Raw genomic sequence first — 22,781 nt, 5'->3', positions numbered from 1 at the left:
AAGGCTTTCGTATTTACGCTCTTAAGCAGACTTCAGTGCAATCCTGTAATTTTTCTGACTATGGAAAACACTCAGGTCCTTCAGTATTCGTAGGCTGCCTCACGTTTTTCCACACCGCATGTCTGCTTTGATTTCCTGCCCTAGAGCAGCTGTGCAAAAATAACGTGCGTGCCGCGCGTGTCGTACCAGGTTTTCAACATGAGCTGACCTTGACAGCTTTTATCGTAGCTGGACATTGCGGTGCCCTGACATACTGTATTCTTTACTAGCTTGCTTTTGTGACTGCTGCTCAGCAGGGGGGAACGATCTTGCCTCGCTGTCCTTGTATTCCCTCTCTACGTGAATCCCCTGCAAGCGTTCGAGCCTGAAGTGGTGAGTAGTTAACGTTTTTCTGGAGGTCTGTCTCTTCATTTTGTGACTGTATGCTCGCAAAGCAGATGGGTGCCTGAAATAAGAATGGGCGCTTGCATTGAATGTCCTTCACGTGTTTTTTTTTTTTCAGCAGTGCGTAGGGTTAACAAGAGAAGAAAAATTAGGGAAATCGAAAAACATCCCGCAACTTCGACTACTCGCAAACATGGATGCATTTGCTAAATGTCATTTGATTTGATGAAAGAGTGAAAGTGATTTTGCCAGAGTAATAGAATATATATAGAATATATAGAATAGAATATATAGAATATCAGACCGGAATTTTTTGTGTGAAGCGTGCATACTTTGTGTGCATCATGATGCTCAAGAATTACGTACTCATCGCTGCAGCGACCGCTTGTAGCACCATGGGAGTGAGGCGTTAAGCTGAAGGATGACATGGGAATTGTATGCGTCCAATCACCTGTGTTAAGTAAACATTACTACAGATACACACTGGCGACCACTCCCGCCATTCCTTTGAGAGAAGACGGCCATTAAATTAGTGCTACATGAAAAGGTTCGATATATTCCCTGAATTTCCCGATTTAAAATGGGGTCAGGGTTTAGCGCGTTATTTAGCCCATTCCTCTCAAAGTGAAGTTGAAGGCGATGTTGCTGCTGCAGCTGGGAGCTAGACCAACACTGCGATGATTACGGCCGGCAATCCCTCAGCCATAGCGTCAATAAACACACAAACCGGCTTGACATTAGAAGCTATTCGAAGCATTGTCCTTGCGCACTGGAAATCATTGTAAACAAACACCCGTTGTTTTACTTTTTGAGCCGTAAGGGCACCGGTACAAACTAATCAGTACAACGAGAAGCACGTCAGCTCTGCCGATGTCTCCATGGTCCTTTCCGGCGTCCCATTGCTCATTGGCTAGAAAGTGAATCAGTTCCCCTACTATGATTTCAGTTATACGTAATTCTGTTTCGATTTGTCGCTGCGTTTCTGCCGACAAACTCGAACAATAGAAGAGCTAACTAACGTTTAGTGAACGCGTGCAATTCGATACCATCTTCGATGGAAACTTCGTGATTACAAAGGAGGACCTTTGAATTACATTTTTGCAGTCTCCGCTTTAATCATGGTACGAGAAACCATTTTTTCCCCTTTGGACTAATAGTTACCCCAAACCGTCGTGGACACTTACCTTTCGAAAATAAATCGCAATGCCGGTTTTCATAGAAAACAAATCACTCCTAGTTTAGGTCACTGCACTGATTCTCAATATTCAATTACCCTCCAGAGCAGCTGCTGAGTTCGCGACGTCAGTTACAACTGTGATGTTTTCGCTCTCCTGATTGCTTGCACGCTTAGTCATATGTCGCAGCTCTGGCCTGCAGGACTGCAATGTCTGAGATAAAATGTACATGACCTGCGGTTTCGAAACAGCATCTCTAGGGCTGTTCAAATTCGAAGTTTTTATTGCGCAAGAGAAGGGAATTTTTGTGCAAGTAGCTCAAAGGTTCCTGCTAATCAAGAATTCTTGATATTTATGTCCATTCCAGGCCATTTATGATGGACACTATGGGCGTTCACGACATGGATGAGGAGTTGACCGATCTGGCTAAAATTGCAATAGGAGAAACGCCAGAAATAGAGAAAACGGCCTTGGAGAAGTTGCGGCGCCTCCTTGAAGGTACAGTGTGCCCGCAGAATTACTGACGGATAAATGATTCTGTTTAGTTTTTCTTACCCTCGTGAAAGCGCACAAAAAAAAAAAAAATTGGAGAATTCGGCTGATTGTCGACCCATATGCAGTTCATTATTTTTCTGCTACAAAGTCAATAGCAGTAAAGTCTACCTTGCCCCATTTTCACAATTTGCAAACGCGTGAGCACAAGGGCATAGATCAAGGGGACAGTTAGAGTGGCGGTATCTTTTAAGTAGCGCGAAATGCGGATCAGACTAGGTATGGAAGGAATAAATCACCTAATGAAGCCTTGTGTAATCATTGATAGTCCATTAATGAAGCGGAACGTCTTGCACCTCCTTCATTGAACGTAAGTATGGTTTTATCAATCTTTTAAGGCATTAAGCGTTCTGAACCTTCTTTATGATGAACCACCCATTTACGTCAACTAAAGTCTTTTTAGCTATTTTTGGATGCAGTTAACCGGGTTATAACTATCAATTTCTAACCCGTAATTACCCATAATAGTCATATCACCGTCACACCACTGCGTTGGGACTAAAAAACGTGCGTTATGAACTTGTATCTTTAAGTTTCTTGTTGTGTATTTTAAACTTGCAGTTGAAGAAGAGAGGCAGCCGGGAACTTGAGTAGCGAAAAAAAGCGGACTGAACGTTTCTTAGACCAGTAGGTAGACGAATAGACCAGGCTAGACCTTACAGCTGCTTTTATAGGGGTTAGTAGGTGGCGCAGTAGGCGGTCATAGTTGCTCGACGGCAATACGAGGTCTGTTAGAAAAGTATCCGACTTTATGTTTTTTTGCGAACACCTGATGGATATCAGACAAGCGCGCTTGCATCAGGTGACCTTGAACCTTCATGCGCATGCATGAATTTTTTCCCGCCTGCCGATAGCGTCAGTCGCTGGGAAGCAGCGTTTGAGTGAGGCAGTGTGCAGTGCTCCCGTCGGTTTTTTATTGCAAGGAAAATGGCGGAGTGAAAGGAGCAGCGCTACTGCAACAAATTTTGCCATAAACTTGGCGACAGCCGAGTGGAAACCATTCGAAATATTCAGACGGCTTTCGGTGAAGATGCTATGAGCAGCACACAGTTTAAGCAGTGTTACAATTGTTTTAAAGATGGCCGCACATCGGTGGAGAACGAGCCACGCTCCAATCGGCCATCAACACGCCAAAATGACCAGGTCATTGCCGAACTGAACGCTATGGTGATGCGGGACTGTCGCGTGACTATCCGAGAAATTGAGGAAGAGGTGGACATGAGCAATTTCTCTGCACATTCCATTATCACCGAAGATTTGGCCATGGAGAAAGTTGCGGCGAAATTCGTGCCGATGCTGCTCACGGTGGAGCAAAAGCAGCTTCGTGTTGAAGTCTCACAGGACATGCTGGATTCCGCAAACAGTGACCCCGACTTCATCAACATCATAATCACTAGTGACGAGTCTTGGGTGTACAGGTACGACCCGGAAACCAGATCCCAGTCGTCAGAGTGGAAGCATTCCACGTCACCAAGACTTAAGAAGGCCCGCCAATTGCGCAGCAATGTGAAAGTGATGCTGACTGCTTTTTTTGACACCCTCTGTGTGGCAGACCACGAGTACGCACTCTACAGGGTCAAACAATGACCAAAGAGCACTACAGGGATGTCCTCCGTTGCCTACGTGATGCTGTGCGCGCAAGAACCCGGAGCTGAGGTCAACAGGAAATTGGCGCACCCATCGCGCCAATGCTCCTGCACATTCCTCGCACTCGAATCAGATTTTTTGCTGAAAAACCAGACTCCTGTAGTCCAACAGACTCCTTAATGTCCTGATATGGCCCCTGCGATTTCTGGCTGGTTCCCAAAATCAAAAGGCCATTGAAAGGAGCGCGATTTCAGACAAGGAAGAACATTATGGCTGCAACGACAGCTGAGCTAAACTCCATTCCGAAAATTGCCTTTTCGGAATACTTCCCACAATGGCAGCACCGCTGGGAGAAGTGTGTGGAGTCCCAAGTAGACTACTTTAAAGATGACTAGGTTTGCAACGCTCCAGTTATGCAAGTTTTTTTTCAACGGCCAAAGGTCGGATACTTTTCTAACAGACCTCGTATAAGAATGCGCTAGATGCAGCCGAACATCATATCTTTTTCTCAAGTAAGGAAAGTTTAGTGTTGCTGGTATTTCGTCGATGTAGCCGGTGGCAGTTTCTTTAAAGTGGTTGCTGTTCATTTTCTCTTTTCGTTTTCTAGAAGAAGATGACCTGCGAATTCCTCCAGACGACGTCCTTCTTAAGTTTCTTCGGTGCCGGAAGTACAGGGTCCAAGTCGCCTGTAAGACTGTGAAAAATTATTTCGCCGCACGCAGGGATATTCCTGAGTATTTTGAGAATTTGACGCCCTCCAGTATTCCTTACAAGACCGTTATTCAAGATCACAAGATTATAATATGCCCAAAAGAAAAAGATCCTCAAGGAAGGACAGTCGTTGTGCTCAGATCCGGTGAGTTTATTTTAAAATGGGAAGGCTGTTAATAAGTACTTGCAAATTCATCAATTCATAGAAATAGAAATAGAAGAACTGTATTGGCATCAAACAGGTGGTGGTTTACTTGCAAAAACAATTGTGTTTCGCTTGCGCAAGTTAGCTTAAAAGACGGCGGTGGCATATGCCATGTCATACGTGGACTGGCTAACAGATATGCAACGAGATCTTTCAAGTGAAGCTGGGGTACAGGCTATAATCCCTGCTCTGATTTTGCGTTGTAGCCATAAACGCAATTATCAATCCGGCTGCTATGCATTTGACATGGAGATCTGTACATGTCCTTTATTTATGCTTCTATATAAAGGCATAATTTGCATAATTTATGCTGAAGCTAAGTGCAACCTTGTGGAAATGGCCAATAGCAGAAAATATAAGTAATGCTATACAATGCTAAAAATTCGATCGTCTCGTTGTGTGATCCTACATCTTCGACTGGAAAAACGCACTGGCGTGCCACTGCAAACAGCTGCAGGCGTTAACTTCTTGACCTGTGGTGCATACTTAGACCTTCAGAGGACAGAGCAAATTAACATTACGGAGACCCAACAAAAGAGGGGCTGGCACGCACAAGCGCTGGTCCAGAGCCTGTTCGTGTCAGTCGCGTCAACCACCAAAACCGCTACTAGCACCCCATCCTGCTAGACAGAATAATCCCACGACTCCACGGACTCAGCCGGACGAGGACCATCTCTTTCATGACTATAGCTTGTTGCGTGAACCGACTGGAGCAATCTTAGAGCTACGTTTTCTTGAATGGTAGAAATAAGGAATAGCCCAAAGCAGCGTTCTTTGCAATGTATTCAAGCCGCCTTTCCTCCTATTCTTTCAGGTTCCTGGAATACAGAAATATGCTCCATGAAGGAATTGGTGAGGTGCTGTCTAGTGGGAGCAGAGCGCGTTCTTCTAGACTATGAAACGCAGATACAAGGTGTGGTGGCAATCCTTGACCTCCAAGGGTTGTCTGTACAACATGTTATCGAGACGACACCAACAGTTGTTCGAAGAGTTCTTCGTATTTTTCAGGCAAGTCAGTGAAGGAAGTTCTCGCGTCTCTTCGCAAAAGCAGTCAGAATGCGTTAGCAGCAATATAAGCCAAATGGAGCCAAAATGCATCTTCGATAATACGCTCTGCCCGCTCGCTGGAAATTTAAGAAATGACGTCACCAGACCGGAGCATTCTCACTGCCTGAAAGTCAGCTTCACTTCCCTCCAGCGTCAGACAGGAAATGACGTCACCTCCGGTAAAGGCATGAACAGCTGCTAATGTAGTCGCATTTACAGAAGATAATGAAATTATCTGTCGCTGTTCATCTTTGTTACTGCTTGAACATTGAAAATGATTTTACTTTTCTACAAACTGACTCCTTCCTTACACATGGTTTATTTATTTTTACAAAATAGAACAAAGCAAATGCACTATTAAGCATTCCGTCCGCTTAAAATGAAGCACGTAGACGGCGTTGGTGTGCCAGTGAGAATGTATAAATTATATGCGGTTCCATTTTTAGTAAATCCTCTTGATATGAAACTCGGGAGCCATTTGCGAAATAAAAACTGTAATTGACTGCCGCTTTTGTTTTATCAAATTTCGCTATTTAGACCATTTTTAGCGAATGTCTAGTAATGAATTAAGAAAGAAATGAATGGGTCATGGCATTGTTTTATAATTTTGACGTCGTAATTGAAAAACTTTTTTTTTCCGCAAATGCTTTTCCGTCCTTGAAAACTCGTCCTGAAAGTTTAGCGCTCCCAACTGTAAGCATATTTTTGCTAGAATAATACGCAGTCAGTGTAATGGAATATGAAATTTTTGAAAAAAAATATGAACATATAAAATTAGATACAAATACAAAACTCTTTGACCAGGATTTCCCAGTGTTGATGCCAGGAACATGCCCAAGAATTAAGAAGTCAGGGCCTGAAATTTTTTTATTTTGTAGTGGGAGTAACTTCGAAATTTTCAGCACAAAGATTCATTGTTCCCGCTACCAAATGGAAAATTACCTGGTCACTAGAGAGAATGTATCATTCTTGTTATACCTCTCACGGACGAAACACGTTACACCGGACTTCTGCATGGCAGCGAAAAAACTGTTAGGCAGCATTTGCTAATGTTTCTACGTAGCGAATATGAGCACTGTCACGCCTTAGGTTCAGGTCATTGTTATTCCAAGAAGCCAAAAGAGTGTGTTGTTTTCTAGGTCAAGTTTAACCTCGCTGTTCACAGCAATTTCTTCGCGCGAATAAAGCATAGAGTGCTGTGAACGTGCAAGGCAATATATATATATATATATATATATATATATATATATATATATATATATATATATATATATATATGAAAGAAGCCAACAGCCACAGAAACCAAGGGGCACAGGGGATTTTTTTTTTTTTAATTAATTTATTTATTTTGTGGTGTTGATCAATTTAGAATATTACTGAACATGTCATCGCTTAAAGCTAAACTGGAGAGCACCGGACGCGTAATTCGGAGGTCGTGGGTTCGGATCCCACCGGCGGCAGTGGTTGTTTTTTCTTCTGCTTTTCTAATCAATTAGCTTTAAGCGATGACATGTTCAGTAATATTCTAAATTGATCAACACCACAAAATAAATAAATTAATTAAAAAAAAAAATCCCCTGTGCCCCTTGGTTTCTGTGGCTGTTGGCTTCTTTCATATTTATAACGAGCCCCTCATTCCCCTTCCTATATATATATATATATATATATATATATATATATATATATATATATATATATATATATATATATACATATATATATATATATATATATATATATATATATATATATATATATATATATATATATATATATATATATATATATATATATATATATATACTGATCCTGGTAATGCCAAGATCAAGAATGTTCAAGGGATGCAGGAATGTTAGGGAAACTGGATTATTCTACTACCGAGCACATTTTTTTCCAGCGTCGCGGTGATTTCGTTCGTTGACAATCCAGACTCGCTACACCATCCAGTAGACACGTAAGCTTGGCATAAATATTTTGTAAGATGGCTGCCGAGTTTTTAATGAATCAATGCCAAATCCATGCTCCAACCGAAAGTTGCTCAACAATCACATGAGACAACCTTAGTTTTTCGCGAGCACATCGGTGAAAGAAACGATATTTCGAGAAGTGGGATTTTTTATAGGCCCGCATATGTGTGGCCGATCGGGGACCGATTTCTGCTGCCTCACCATTTTTTATTCATTCTCAGGACTCCCTACCAGCGCGCATCCACAAGGTCTACTTTTTAAACTCACCGGCTTTATTTGAAGGCGTTTATACTCTTCTCATAAAGCCATTTTTATCAAACAAGATGAAGAACAGGGTAAGTAAGTATGAATACTGCCCCACCATATTCTTGGCCTCTTGTAAACACCTTATGAATATAAGCAAATGTTTTGGCAAGATATACATTTGTGCTATTAACTACTATTTGTGTTATTCACTACTATTGTAGGATACCAAAAAAAAAACAGCAGTTGCCGACACTAGGCCATGGTCCACGGTGGCCTGTATTACTACGCTGGCCAATCGTTACAGTAAAGGAAATCATCTTTTTAATGTTTGACGTATTAAATAAGCCAAGTATCCAAATTCTGGAGCTTATACTTTTTTTGTCTTATGATAAGCTTCTTGTTTATCTAGCAAGAAAAGTTTCAAAGCAAACTACTTTTTCGTTGGGGAGGAATTCTGTGCGCGGAGGCTGAATGTGGGCGGAGCTTCACTGCAGACTTAGTTGTATCCGACTATAATAAAAAAAAAATCAATATCTTGTGCCTTTGGTGAACATATGATTTTCGGAACTTATTATACTACTCTCTTGTGCCTTATAAACGCATCTCGGTCAGGACTGAGGTGTATGAGGTTGCGTAACATTTTTTTAGATCATCGGGGCATATAAGGATTTTATATGAGATGGAAACTAACTAACGGCGGCAAGAACTGCTGCGGACACAAAAATTATGTTTACAATTAATGTCGCAGCGACATGTACATCTAACTTTTCTGTTTACCTAATCTTCATTGTACACTTCAAGAAATAAGGCGTTACTAAACACACCAGACGAGGCAGGATGACGTTACAGGCGCCTGTATCGTCGTCCTGTCTCGTCTGGTGTGTTTTGTATCGTCTTATTTCTGAAGTGTAGCATGCATACAAAACTAGCCCAGCAAAAAACGTTCCTGAGTATACTTCTTCATTAAAGCTCAGCTGTCTTGAAAGGCGAGATGCATACTACACATTTGGAATAACTAGAGTGTTTTTCATAGTTGAGAATTATAAATAATGAAGCGTTCTTTATAATTTGAATTCAAGAAGCGATCTAATTGATTTAATTCTTAGTACCCGTAAAGCATTCTTTACTAAAAAATATTGTGTAAATCACAGGGTGGCTGCAATGCGACGCATGATGAACGAAGTTCGTTGTCAGCGTTAAGTAATCACTTGTGATTTAGAATGTAGGGCCTTTATCAAAAATATACAGTCAAAAGGGTTTTCTTCAGAGCCTCCCAGCCGCTTCCTCCCAGCCGCTTCAACAAAATAAAACGCATCACATGCCGTTCATCGCTCTACGCGAAATCATTCATTCCTCGCACTATAATAGATTGGAATAACTTGCCATCACACATAGCTACTGAGGTTAACCTACAATCATTTCAGCAGTCGTTAAGGCAAACCATGTACTAACAGATTTGGTATTTTTGTTGTATTATGTGCATTTACTGAGTATTTTATTCTGCGTTGTTTGTTGTGTTATTTGTGTGCATTACTAGTTTTAATTCATTATTACGTGTATTTTTTTCAAATGCCTGTGCCATATTTTTGTGCTTGTATTGCACCCCCCCCCCCCCCCTATGTAATACCCTCCCGCGAGGGCCCTTAGGGATATTGTAAATAAATAAATAAATAAATTTGCATCCTCAGCGCCCTTATCTGCCGAAAGCAGGAGAAACGTCCTCAACCCTCCTAAACGCAAGACTGCCAGATTTCCTAGACACTGCTAGACGACATTGTTTAAGTCAACGCTTTCGCCATTCCTCTTCATCGCCCTCACTCTGCGCTGTTCCTTTACGTTATGTCAAACTAACTGTCCCGTAGCAGTGGCTTGGTAAGATTTGGCAGCCTCGCTGTATGGCTTTAGAAAGCAAACGCTTTTGGCTGTATATCAATGCAAAAGGATGTAGGTGCGTGTGAAGTTAATGAAAATATGAAACATCTCGCCTTGTCCTCCGGCCAATAGTTATTTAGAGGCAATCAAAAATTATGCATGAGCCGAGTAAAATGACCTCTGTGTTCTGCTTCAGGTTCACGTGCTCAGGACCGGCATTTCAGAACTTCGAGACCTCATGCCCACAGCGCTGATACCGAATGAGTTCGGAGGAACACTTGAAGATTTCGACTTCAGGAGCCAAGAGCGCTTCTTTCAGGAGAAAGAGGGTTACTTTGAGAGCATTAGCCTCTATGGCTACGTCAAGAAATAAACAGTGCGTAAAAGGAAAGTTTGAAAAACAGTAGAGCACTCAACGAGGTATCAAATAGACATCAAGCACCCGTGCATCCTCGAAAAGCGCCCCACAACATAACTAAGGCGCCTGATCGCCGAGAACACGCGTAATTACTTGGTGTAGACCACTACAGGACAAGTTCACTCATGATGTGCAGTATGTCAAGGCGTCGGGATGTCAGTATGTCAGGAGAGATCCGGCAGTGGAGCGTTAGAGAAGAAATTTAGACCGCCTGGGGTTTGTTAACAATAACTAGTATACCGTTAACTGATAACGTTTATACCACCTGATTTAGCCGGCATGTTACCTGATTTAGCCGGTAAGGCATTCAGAATAACATATTCGTTAAATAAAGTGACATTGAGAACTTAGTATGACCTATCCTTCCTCTCCATGCGTGTTCAGGATAATTGAAACGTCGGCTATATCTAAAGAAAATGGGTGCGGTCATCATTGGTAGCGTGATCGCTCCTCCGTTGCCCAACTTCTGGTGCAGGCGGCTGTCGGCCATGGCGTAAGTATCGAAATTGGCTTTCCGTCATTCGCAGAGGTTAACCGGGTAGTTCGCAGAAATTCTATGCTAGAATGCGCAGGTGATATCTTAAAGGTGCACTGAAGAGGAATCTGAACTTGTCTTTTTGCCGCGGGAACTCGATCTACAAGTTCCTAGCATTCTTAGAAACTGCGACTTATTGCCCTGTATGGCCGATTTCCCCAATTAAATCGAATTAACGTCCGGCTCCCGCCGTTTTTTTTTAATTCTCCCTGGTACGGTGGGCGGAGTCGACAAACGCGTGGAGTGCCTTTCACCCAGTCCCGTGGCGGCTTGCCGCTCTGCCATCGGCGGAGTAATACGCAGTAGTCCGTAGTAGCAAATAGTCCGCGCGTATTTTTATTTCTGCGGGCTTATTTTGCGGCTATATTATCTGCGAATGAAACTATTTATTCATGGAAACCTAAAAAAATGGCTGAGGCTTAACTTGGTTAAGCCTGGAGAATGCGAAGCATCATCGTGTCGCGTAATTTGGAGGCGCACAACCACAGCGACGGCGCGAGGTGGGCCCCCGTTTCTCCACTGTCGTGACGTCATCAAGTCACGTGGTGTGACGTCACGTATCACGTGATTTGGAGGCGCACAACCACAGCGACGGCGCGAGGTGCGCCCCCGTTTCTCCACTGTCGTGACGTCATCGTGTCACGTGGTGTGACGTCTTTGTCGTGACGTCATCGTGTCACGTGGTGTGACGTCGTGTCACGTGATTTGGAGGCGCACAACCACAGCGACGGCGCGAGGTGGGCCCCCGTTTCTCCACTGTCGTGACGTCATCGTGTCACGTGGTGTGACGTCATGTATCACGTGATTTGGAGGCGCATAACCATGGTGAAGGGCTGAAGTGTTAGCTAAAGTAGTATGCTTCGCATAAAAACAAAATAAAGCGAAAGCAAAGCCTCCACGGAGCTGGCTGAAAGGAACTTCACGCGTTGGTCGACTCCGCCCATCGTACGAGGGAGAATTCAAAAAAAGGGCGGGAGCCGGACGTTAATTCGATTTAATTAGGGAAATAGGCCATACAGGGCAATAATTTGCAGTTTCTAAGAATGCTAGGAACGTGTAGATCGAGTTCCCGCGGCAAAAAGACAAGTTCAGAATCCTCTTCAGTGCACCTTTAATGGTTACGATGGCTTAACATGACTATCTCGTTTGCGCGTCGCTCTATGAATGCCATGATCGACAGGGTTAGGCCAGCCTGCTTAGCAGTATGTTTTTGTTCTCTCTTTAAAACTTACTGTTTGACACTTGCAGCAAGTATTTTAATCCCGAGTAAATATGTGCAACTTAAAAGTGCGTATAGTCTGAGACCCAGCATCCAGGAAGCATAATTTTGACGGCAAGAAAGAACTTCTGCAGAGATACTAGGGCCGTTCTCTGCGCTGAGCACTCTACGAAATAGAAAACGAATGCGCGCTCACATGGGATGGTTTTCTTGTTACCAAGAGGTATTTATTTTTTGTGTGTTTCGTTAAGGCTCCGCCTCGAAAGGAACTCTGTGCACGTGGCTCACAGGCCGGCCTAAGTGTTCCGTTCCCTTAAGCTCCGGCAAAAGGGGCAGGGAAATGTGTACAACAGATATTAACTTTCCGAGATGTAGTCAGACGCAATCAGGTAAAATATACTCATATAACATGAAGCTTCGCGGCTGTCATGCAATATGTGTCGTTTGTCGACTGTCTCGAAGGAGTCGAAAGAGACTGTGGTTAAAAGCATGCGGAATCGACTTGCCATCCCACATCTGAGTTCATTACGAAGGTATTCTGATGAGCCTTGGGCCAACGCGCTCTTTGGCCTAACTGGGCTTGCGCCATTAATGTTCACCGTCACCATAACCATCGGATTAGCCGCTGTTTCGTGCAGGCACTGCAGGTATCACGCCTTGTCGCCGCCATTGGTTCAGGATACTGCGTTGATTTTCTCGGACCCAAAAATATATAGACATCCTGTCGTCAGTGGAGTTTGGCTTAGAGAACGATAGTCTAAGCCGCGAACAAAGTCCTTCAAAAGTAATCCCATCGTTCAGTAAATAATCACACGGAAATTTTTATCTCCTTCACTCGACATGTTGCTTCAAATATTAGCGTTATCTATACGTTATAAGCGTAAAAGCATGACATACATGCATGCACAAGCGGCACAGTAACGGTCCGCATCACACACCATGTGCTGGTGACGCCAGCAGCGCTGGTAACGCGAGCTGTTGCGCGTAACGACGACTGCTGTCTGCGAAAGATCTATGCGAGCCAACGGTAATGCAAGGCACGCGTAAGGGTCATCGCCACATAAACCGAGCTCTTTCCGCTACTGCCCGTGCTAAATAAACGGCACAAAGCGGTTACTGTTGCCCGGATCTTTGAATTATGGATGATAGACGTTGTGAGCCGTGCTGTCGCATGCTTTGAAATGTCTCAGGGGTAGCTATGGATGGGGTCAAAATGCCACACTAAATGATTCCAGACCTGTATATTTCACACACGCAAAGCCTTTGCGTGTGATCTGCCAGCGCGCGAGCGGCCTAGGTTTGCTTCATTGGGGTTGCGAGCACTTCACGAATAGTGTGCAGTAAACTCTCTCATTGAATGAATAAATTTATTTAAAAAAATGGACTCTATCTGGTTCAGCAAATTGAGGAGGTTGACGGGGTTAAGGGCTGAGATGCGTCTCCTGACAGCATTATCTTTTGAATTCAGAAAATGCTAGCGTTTTTCCTAGGTACGCTCGAGGTCACAAAGCATTGCGTATAGATAGTGCACATATCCCACTGCAAATTCCTACGTGCGTGGCCTCCTTGTGGAGTTTTGACAGCGCAATGCAGCCTGCGCTACTTGTGTTGGATCGCATTTGATAGCGTGCACAGGACGTTCGCAGTACAGAATTGATTAGAAAGGTGGGATAAAATATTATAGAATTCTAGCTGCTGTATGCCCTTTTAAGGTGTCTGCGTAATAGAGAGAGAGAGCTACAAAAAATTGTTTTGCGTGGAAAGTTTCTTTTTTAATTAGAAAGCGTTAGATGGTTCATCGACACGAAAACCCGGCGTCGCCGAAAAAGGGGCAGCGTTAAAAAACTTCCGATTTGTCGAAACTTCCGATGCAGGCAAATATGAAATGTTAACCAGGAATAGTACATGTACATACAACTGCACAAACTAAAAAAAAAAATAGAACAGAATTTGAATACAGTAGGAATAGAAGTGGAAAACGTTTGAAAGATTTTAAATAGAATTGAATTAGGTTTGGAATGAAATGGGATAATAATTGCAATCTTTTAATACTAGCACGTAACTTCTTTAAATAGATCCGTAAATTTTCCTAAAGCATTTGGCCAACGCTGCTCCCACTTTGAGTTATTGATCAATTCGCTCTCTCTCGCCCTACCATAAGTTTGCCGTCCCGGTTAGCTCAGTTGGTAGAGCGAGTGCTCCGGGGGTCCCAGGTTTGAACCTCTGACCTGGAAGTTTCTGTGGCAGCTGTATAGCTTTCCTTTGTAGCCGTGTGGCAGAGTTTGGGTCGATGTCAATGAGTTATTTGCTTCCTTAATGTAACGTATATTACCTGGACATTGTGGAAATTCTTCGGTCATCAACGCTTCGTGCGCAGACGTCTAACTAGTGTGGTCAGAGTACCGTCTTTGCTTGTTGGCCAGCAGCACGCTTACTACGAGATCAGAGCAACGAACAGCAGAAAATAAAACTGTGTCTTCTAGTTATTGCTTTGACTGCTACAGCTTTTATTTTCATTTTCTCGTATGGTTAGTCATGCGATCAAAAAGATGCACTTAATGAGGACCAATAGCCCATGCTGTGGCATTTTGCTTGTAGCAGTGCCGTAGATCGGAGGACATCATCTCTTTAAGCGGTATGCGGTTTGCTCAACTCGCATGGCTGTGTTTACTGTGCTGCTGTTCTGCTGTATAGTGTGGGTCAAAGGCTTCCCGATTATTCATGGCCGTCTGCGACACTGAGCAGCAGCTGCCGTTGTCAGAGCTGAGCTAAGCGTACGGGCAGAGCAGTGCAGCGCAGGTAGGATGAGTCCAGATAGAGGACACCGAAGGCAGTGCTGTGCGAATTGGACGCAAGCAACGTCACCTGCTGCGACAAGAGCGACCGCGAATTTATTGCGAGCCCGAAGGTGCAGAACTAGATTCTGATCAACATGCCCACCATAAAAATGGACACCAAAGTTTTGAAGTTCGTCCACACCAAAAAATGAATTAAGGTGGATTAGTGGGTGGGTTAGGGTAAAGTAGTGGATCAGATTTGTGTAATCTCATATACTGAAACATTATAGAAGGCGAAGGGTCTTAAAGATTTGGCAGGAAAATTATTGTACACCGTATAGCAGGCAACCTAAATGCTGCCCCGCAATTTCTTCTTTAATTTCTTCTTTGCGAACGTGGTTAAGAAGACCAGCAAGTTTTTTTGCACTAACCCTTGTCTGAAAGATCAGCTATTTCCTTCTCCATTTTAAATATGTTCATGCATTGGTCTCAACTTCAACGCAGGGGTCCCCTTTACTGAACCGGCCTTTGGAATAATAATTAATTTATTCCTGCATTATGAACATATCGACAGATGTTATTGCACTGCTGTGGGTGAGGAGTTAGCGGGTTAACAAGAAATATTAGAGGCAAGTGGGCAAAAAGTGGCCGCAAAAGTGGGAGTGACAGACTAAGTTGGCATCCGCGGATTGCTTACTTCCTGACTGCAGCGATGTATAGGAGCGATACCTGCTGCGCACAGCATCATATGGCCTCAGATGCTGCTAAACAGAAATCGATGCCCCAGACAAGCCCCTTCTTGATAGGGAGACTGGGAGGGATAAAAAACTTACTGGAAGCGAAGCAATGCAAGTATATCTTAGGAGATCGTTTAGGCAGGGCTGTACGGTGATCTGCGCACAATTCTGCTGTATCCAAACTGACGCACAGAAGTGATTGGCTGGTAAATAGAAATGCCTGCCCGAAGCGCAGCCCAAACGGCACCAGGGTTGCAGCCCAAACGGCACTCAGCATTCTTGGGCAGCTGCGCAAGAGGAATGCCTTCATTGCCGCTGCGCAAAAAAGCATTCAAATTGGAAGCCGACCAGGAGTAGCTTCTGGCCAGGAGACAGCGTAGTCATCATCAAGGTTTTTCGACTTCATCGCGGGAGTTAGTGCGGCAAGAAACAAAGCGTAATAGAGAGAGAGAGATTTAGGTTTAGGTTTAGGTTTATGGGGTTTAACGTCCCAAAGCGACTGAGACTATGAGAGACGCCGTAGTGAAGGGCTCCGGAAATTTCGACCACCTGGGGTTCTTTAACGTGCACTGACATCGCACAGTACACGGGCCTCTAGAATTTCTCCTCCAAAGAAATTCTAGCCGCCGCAGCCGAGAACGAACCCGCGTCTTTTGGGTCAGCAGCCGAGCACCATAACCACTGAGCCACCGCGGCGGCCAAAGCACTAGAGAGCAGGGATAAGAGACAGCACCCAAACAACCCGACGCTGAGCTAACCCGTCAGTGGACGAGCATATGGCACAATGAGAAGAGCATACTTTGCTGGTGAACAGGGGAAGGGCGTCGGAAATATGCAATGGGCTCCTGGGAGGAGGACCCACCTAACCATTCAGTGCATTAAATGTTTTTCTCTCTATCTGTCACTGCCACTCTTAACAACTTCTCCTCCCTCAAGAACATAAAATCTACATTTTTCTAAATACATTTTCCAGAAAACACGCCTACACAATGACGAGGCTTGTCCGGATGCTTACAATGTATTTTTGACAAAACAACAAAAAAACAAACAAAAAACAACGCACTCCTTACAGTCATCGATTTGCAGGTGCGTATTTTGTATGCAGAATATGAAGAGAAAGCAGGTCGGTGAAACATATCGCTTCTTCAACCAGGTTGCTGTAGTCCTTGCCGCACGAAGATTTATTACAGAACAGTTGGTTTTATGATTATTACTTTTTTTCATGGACATCGAAGGAGAGGTTGCTGCCTAACAGCCGCGCCGGCAGCTTTTTTTTTCGCTAGTTGGGCGAAAGAAATCTGGAAGTGATCACAGAATGTACAATAGAGGGTTACAATAAACAATACACAACAAAAAGAACAGCATGAAAATTTTAGTAATGCTAACAGGAAGCGGTAAATAAACGGCAGGAAGATATATTCGCAGGAAATGCTATATAAAGAATTGACACCACCAATTCGCATCAAGAAAGGCTATACGGATGTAACAATAACTTCTTAAGCAAACACATAACACTAATACGAGGGGGTACCCAAAAGAAACCGGACTTATTTTTGTTTGAACTTATTTGTTCACATTTTCAGCACAGACCTTCAATATCCTTAAAAGTACTCTCCACTTACAATGATACGTTTGTCGAAACTTTCATTCCATTTTTCAAATCATTGTTTAAATTCATCTTTTGTGATGCTTGACAGTCCCTCCGTCGTTTTTTTCTTCACCTCAGCAACATCAGCGAAACGCTTTCCATTCACCTGTCTTTTCATTCTACGAAACAAAGAAAGTAGCACGTGGCAAGGTCGGGTGAGTATGAGGGTTGAGGAACAGAGGTCATGCCATTTTTGGTCCGAATTTGTCGTAGAGACAGGGCTGTGTGAACAGGGGAATTGCCATGGTGGAAAAACCAGTCACCCGTCTGTCACAAATCAGGCCGCTTCCACCGAACACTGTTGCCCAATCTTTTCAAAACATCCAAGCAGAAAGCCTGGTTAACTGTCTGACCCTGCGGAACAAATTCTGAATGGACGACTCCTCTCACGTCGAAAAAACAAATCAGCATTGTTTTGAGGTTTGGTTTCACCTGACGAGCTTTCTTGAGGCGAGGTGAATTTGAAGTTTTCCATTGGCATGACTGTTGCTTTGATTCAGGATTTAATTCAGGAACACTTGAGTTGTACCCATAGCATCGTCCTTGAACGTCTTTCTGAATATTTCAAGAGTTTCCGTTCCACTTTTTCCGAGAAAATATCAGATTTTCACCGGCGCACGCTGTTCACGAAAATCAGCCATTGCAAAAACGACACTCACACAAAACAGTCGTCACTCTAAATCTCTGCCTAAACTAGTCTGACCTTCTTCAGCGACGGCACTCGGCTTACTGACTCTGAAATGTTCGTTCTATGCGCTCCTAGAGGCAAAACGCAGTACCAGAGAAGCTGTGCGGATTAAAAAATTAGTCCGGTTTCTTTTGGGTACCCCCTCGTACGTGAAATTGCAGGCAATACGTGAACAGTAGCCAGAGACTTAAGATGGGAATAATAAGCCTTGAATGACAGACACCCCATTGTAATAAACAAATTGGTTTCTAAACAAGTGATGCCTGGCCATCGCACGTGGGAGCTGCGTTAAGAGCAGTCACCGCAATGCACGGTTTTCTTAGCTGCGTTTTGTTGGTTGACAATGGCTGTAGCCCCTGGTACTTGTCTGGGCCAGTTCGCCGACCGTACTACGTTTTCATGTATGAGAACAGTCACCGTAGTTTTGTGCAGTTGCACGCGGCATCAAAGAACGATTTTCCGCTGTGCTAACATTTTGTATCATCTGCGAAGGATGCATGTTTTCAAGAAAGAAGCCTGGCCACTGGTGGCAGAGAAACCGCTGATTATTGGAAATTTTGGGGGTTTAAACACAAGTACCGATGAGAAGCTGCCAGTTCTCTAACAATCGCCAAGTTCGGTCTGTCATTCTCACCTTGCACTCATCACCTCGACCAATAAAAATTGATTTTCAATCTTCCTTTTATTTTTACTTAAGCCCTTGGCTCCATCCGCAAGAAGCAACAGAACTGAAAAAAAAAACAGTCTAAAAAATGCGATCTGTATTCGTGCACCACACGACACTGAACTTTGCAACTTTTGCGCTTTGAAGTTCGTTAAAAAATATGGACAACTTAAAATTCCGTCGACGTATCCCGTAAACGTGTTCTGTAAACGTGTTCTGTGTCCTACAACTTTTTTTTTTAATCACAGCAGATATAAGCTTTGCGAGCTGCCGCCAATTAGAAGAGCACGCTTCTAAACGGGGAAATACATAAAGCGCATTTTCAGCTCTGGGCTTATTTTGCTCCACTGCACTATGAGGCGAATTAGTTATGACGTATCCGAAAGTCGTTGTTGCAGTCAGTTTGACGACTGGCACCAGAGGCGCTGCTGTCGTACCTTGACCGACCACCTTTTTCTAACTGTGGACTGCTTTACCTGTCAGCCTAAATTGTCTTCCTGGCCTAGAACAGCTGGGCAGCAGTCACGCCAGGTTTTTCATATAAGTGCAACTTGACAGTCCTTGCCCTAGCTTAGCGTAGCAGTACACGTGCAGCCTGTATTATTTGCGCGTTCTAAGCTGTGAGTACTGCCCTGCTAAGGGAAAACTACACGGGTTCTCTGGCCTCGCATTTCCTTCCTGCGTAGAGCCTCTGCAAGCGTGCGAGTCTCAAGTGGTGAGTGAATAATTTGCTGAAGGCTTGCCTCTTTAATTTACGAGCCTGTGTTCGCAAAGTATTTCTGTTCAGGGCATCGTGCTTACCAAAAAATAGCAATATAGAGAATAGAAGAAATCTGGCGACTTCGACTAGAAGCTCACTTAGATGCATTTGCTCAGTGCTCTTCGCTTTGATGCAGATGAAAGAGTCGTTTGCAGACTTTAAACAACACAGCGAGAGAGAACCTCAGACCGGTCTCCTTTGTGCGAAGCGTGATTACTTTATGTGCATCATAATGTGCATCATGTGCATCATCATGCAAAAGAATGACGGATTCATCGCTGCTGCTAACGGCATTCAGCCCAATGGGATTTCGGCGTCAACCTTAAGAAAGCCACGAGAATTTTATGCGGGCCATAATCCGCGTGAAGCCCACTGCGGTAGCTCATGCCATACGCCTGAGAGAAATAAGCCACTGAGTTCTGTGCTATAAAATATAAATTCCTAAAATGTCTCACCCAACATAGGGCCCATGTTCAGCGCATTATTGAACACATTCCTTGCCAAAATAAGGTTGAAGGCGACCTTGTTGTTATAGCTACTAGCTGGACAAGCACTGCGACCACTGCTGGTAATGTCCCGGCAATAGCAGCACTAACCACACAGATGAGCTAGACAATAGTATTAATTCGTTACTTAGTCCTTGCGCGTTCGAGACTCCTGTAAACAGCTGCCATGGTGTCTCTATTGGTATGATGCTTGGCTGCTAAGCCGTAGGAAGCGGGTTCAATCCCGGCCGCGGCGGTAGCGTTTGGATGAAGGAAAAATACCAGAGGCCCGTGTACTGTGCTTATGTCAGGGCACGTCAGAAAACCGCAGGTTACCCAAAATTTCCGGAGAACTCCAATATAGCGTTCCTCACAGCCTGAGTCGTTTTGGGACGTTAAACCCCACAAACCTAAACATCTTGTAATCGGACAATCCTGATATCAATATTTGTGCCATGAGGCTGCCAGTAAAAAGGAACCACTACAACGAGGAGCACATCAACAGTACCGATGTCTCCACGGCCCGTTCCAGCGTCCCCTTCATCCCTGACAAAACATAATGAAGTCTCCTGCCATGATTTCAATTATGCTGCGTTCTTTTGGGATGTGCAGCAGCTTTCCGGCCTGGGCTCATTAACCATGTAAACTCTAACTAATGTTTAGTGAATGCTTGCCCTTTTAATTTGATGCGATCCTTGATTGAAACTCTCGTTGCGATTACATTGCCGGACCTTTTTAATCGAGTCACAGGAACGCCGGCTTTAGCCCCAGTACTTAAAAGATTTTTTTATCCCCGTGCCACGATTTATTTTTACAACTGACTCAGCTCTCTTTTTTTAGGTTGCTGACATTAAGCTATCGAATATACCGGGTGTCCCAGCTAAATGTAACCAAACTTTTAAAAAAGGCGAAGTGTCCTAGTCCAGTGAAACCAACTCAGGGTTGTTCATAGTCGCGTGGCCTAGTCTTGAGTATTTTCTTCGGTCTTCAAAGTGTATTAATTAGATAAGTTTAATTTCCTAACTATTGAATTATTGACTTCGGGAAGAAAGTGTCAATGAAAAAGTTTTAGATCGCCTCGAAAAACCGCTAGTAGTGCTTTTTCTGTCAAGTTACGATATACGTAGCTCCAGTTATTGGCCTTAGAAGAAAGTAGTGACGTGGCCAGCTGCTCGCTCACTTCTCAGCCCCAATGTGCACCCAAAGTCTCATCGAGGAGAGGACTTCAGAAAAATCGGATTTTATTCTTTAAGGCGCGTCTTGGGACGTTGAAGTGGCACAGTTGTCATGTGGCAGCTTTTTCTTTTTGTGCGGGTTATGGTTAAATGCCGGTAAAAAAACTACTTTGCTGCAAATGTCTCAGTAAGCTGTTTCTCAAAGCGATCTACAACTTTTCCATTGACACTTTGTTCCTCAGGTCAATAATTAAAAAGATAGTTAATTAAGTTTAACTAATTAGTCAACCTTGAAGAACAAAAAAAATACTGCAGACTTGGTCACGCGACAACCCTCAACCCTCATTTGGTTTCAGACGGCTAGGGCACCCCGTGTTTTTTAAAAGCTTGGTTACATTTAGCTTGGACACCTGGTATACTAGCAATGTGAAATTTCGCGCAAAAAAAAATGTTGCTTGGTTAGGTCAGTGCACTGCTGCTCAAGATTTGGTTCCGCGCGAGAGCAGCTGTTGAGTTTGGGACGTCAACTGCAGCTCTAACGTGTTTGCTCTCCTTATTGCTTGCACGCTTGCAGTCATATGTGGAAACGCTCGACCTCTCACTTGGTCGCCGCAGGACTCCAAGGTCCTGAATAAAATGTTCATGACCCGCTCATAAAAATAGGTTTTGCGGGTTGTTGATATGGGAAGTTTTTAACATGCAAATGAATTAAATTTTTGGGGGAAGTGCCTGAGTGCGACCTGTCAAATCAAGAATTCTCGGTCTTCTTTTTTTTCTCTTTCAGACTATTTATGACCAGCACTATAGGCGTTAACGACATGAATGAGATGTTGACCGAGTTAGGTGAAACTGAATTAGGAGAAACGCCAGATATACAGAGGACGTCATTGGAGAAGCTGCGCCGCCTCCTTGAAGGTAAGCGGTTCCCGGTGAAATACTAACTGATTAATAATTCTGTTCAGTCTTTCTGGTCCTGGCGAGAGCGCAGGAACAAACAGATATTGGGGAATTGACCTTAATATCCACGAAGTTGCAGCTAATTATTTTTCTGTCACAAAGCCAAGATTGGCTAAGTATCATTTACACCATTTTCAAACTTTGCATGCATACGCGTGATTAAAAATAGGGAGCCCACGCGAACGGTCGCAGTATCAGTATCTTTTAATTACTAAGCTATACCTTTGATATGGCGTCTCTTGTTTTTATCAAAATGACATCATTTTCCCTTACAGGGTAAATTCAGACCTGAAGTAATATAGTTTCGTAGTCTTCCAGCTCAAAATACTAGCGGTTATTTATTTGCTGGGATGTTTCAAAGAGTAAAATTTCAAATAGAGTGTCATAACTGTGAAAATAGAGACATAGAACTCCTGCGACTTATTAAGAATGCACCCGGAGGATTGTGAAAATAACCTCTATTTTGAATGTGAACATTCCGTCAGAAACTCCAAAACAAGATTACTCTATTATTGGTGAGAAACTGTGTCTCCACAAAAATGAAGCACGAGTGCTACTCTGTTAGTATTTTCGTGAAGTATTATTTACTGCGTAAATAACACGGCATAAAAATAAAAATATGGCATGAAAATAAAAGCCACTCACTTGCGAGATGAAGGACGCAAAATTCACTTCAAAATATAGAACTCACTTTTGGGTGCAGCATAATCTCAGAAAAAGCTGCGACTTCGCTTTGTACCCAATTGTGTCCGTTGAGTGTTGAACGGAAAGAGATGCGAGCACGTGCTGAAACAATAAATCCTTAACAGAATGCCTGATTCACACATTCATTGTATAAGCATGCCGAGGAAATGTGTTTCTTGTTTCACAATATGTGAAAGCGCTGTGTGTGCCAACGTTAAAAGCCACTGAGCGTCATGAAGCTTTTTGTGAACTATATATTTGTCAGCGCAGGGTTTTTCTAGATAACTT

General features: G+C 43.5%; 1 protein-coding gene across 1 annotated transcript; it reads left to right on the top strand.

The window, feature by feature from the left end:
- The first annotated feature begins 5,454 nt into the window (after positions 1–5,454).
- Positions 5,455–10,119, top strand: LOC149371066 (alpha-tocopherol transfer protein-like). Its single transcript, XM_089584583.1, has 3 exons — positions 5,455–5,622; positions 7,850–7,963; positions 9,943–10,119. The coding sequence occupies exons 1-3, from the start codon at positions 5,455–5,457 to the stop codon at positions 10,117–10,119; spliced, it is 459 nt and encodes a 152-aa protein (XP_089440709.1).
- Positions 10,120–22,781: the final 12,662 nt, after the last annotated feature.

Source organism: Amblyomma mixtum, chromosome 1 (genome assembly GCF_055824585.1).
Source record: "Amblyomma mixtum isolate Tamu chromosome 1, ASM5582458v1, whole genome shotgun sequence".
NCBI lineage: Eukaryota > Metazoa > Arthropoda > Arachnida > Ixodida > Ixodidae > Amblyomma > Amblyomma mixtum.
This window is presented reverse-complemented; position numbering and strand designations above follow the sequence as displayed.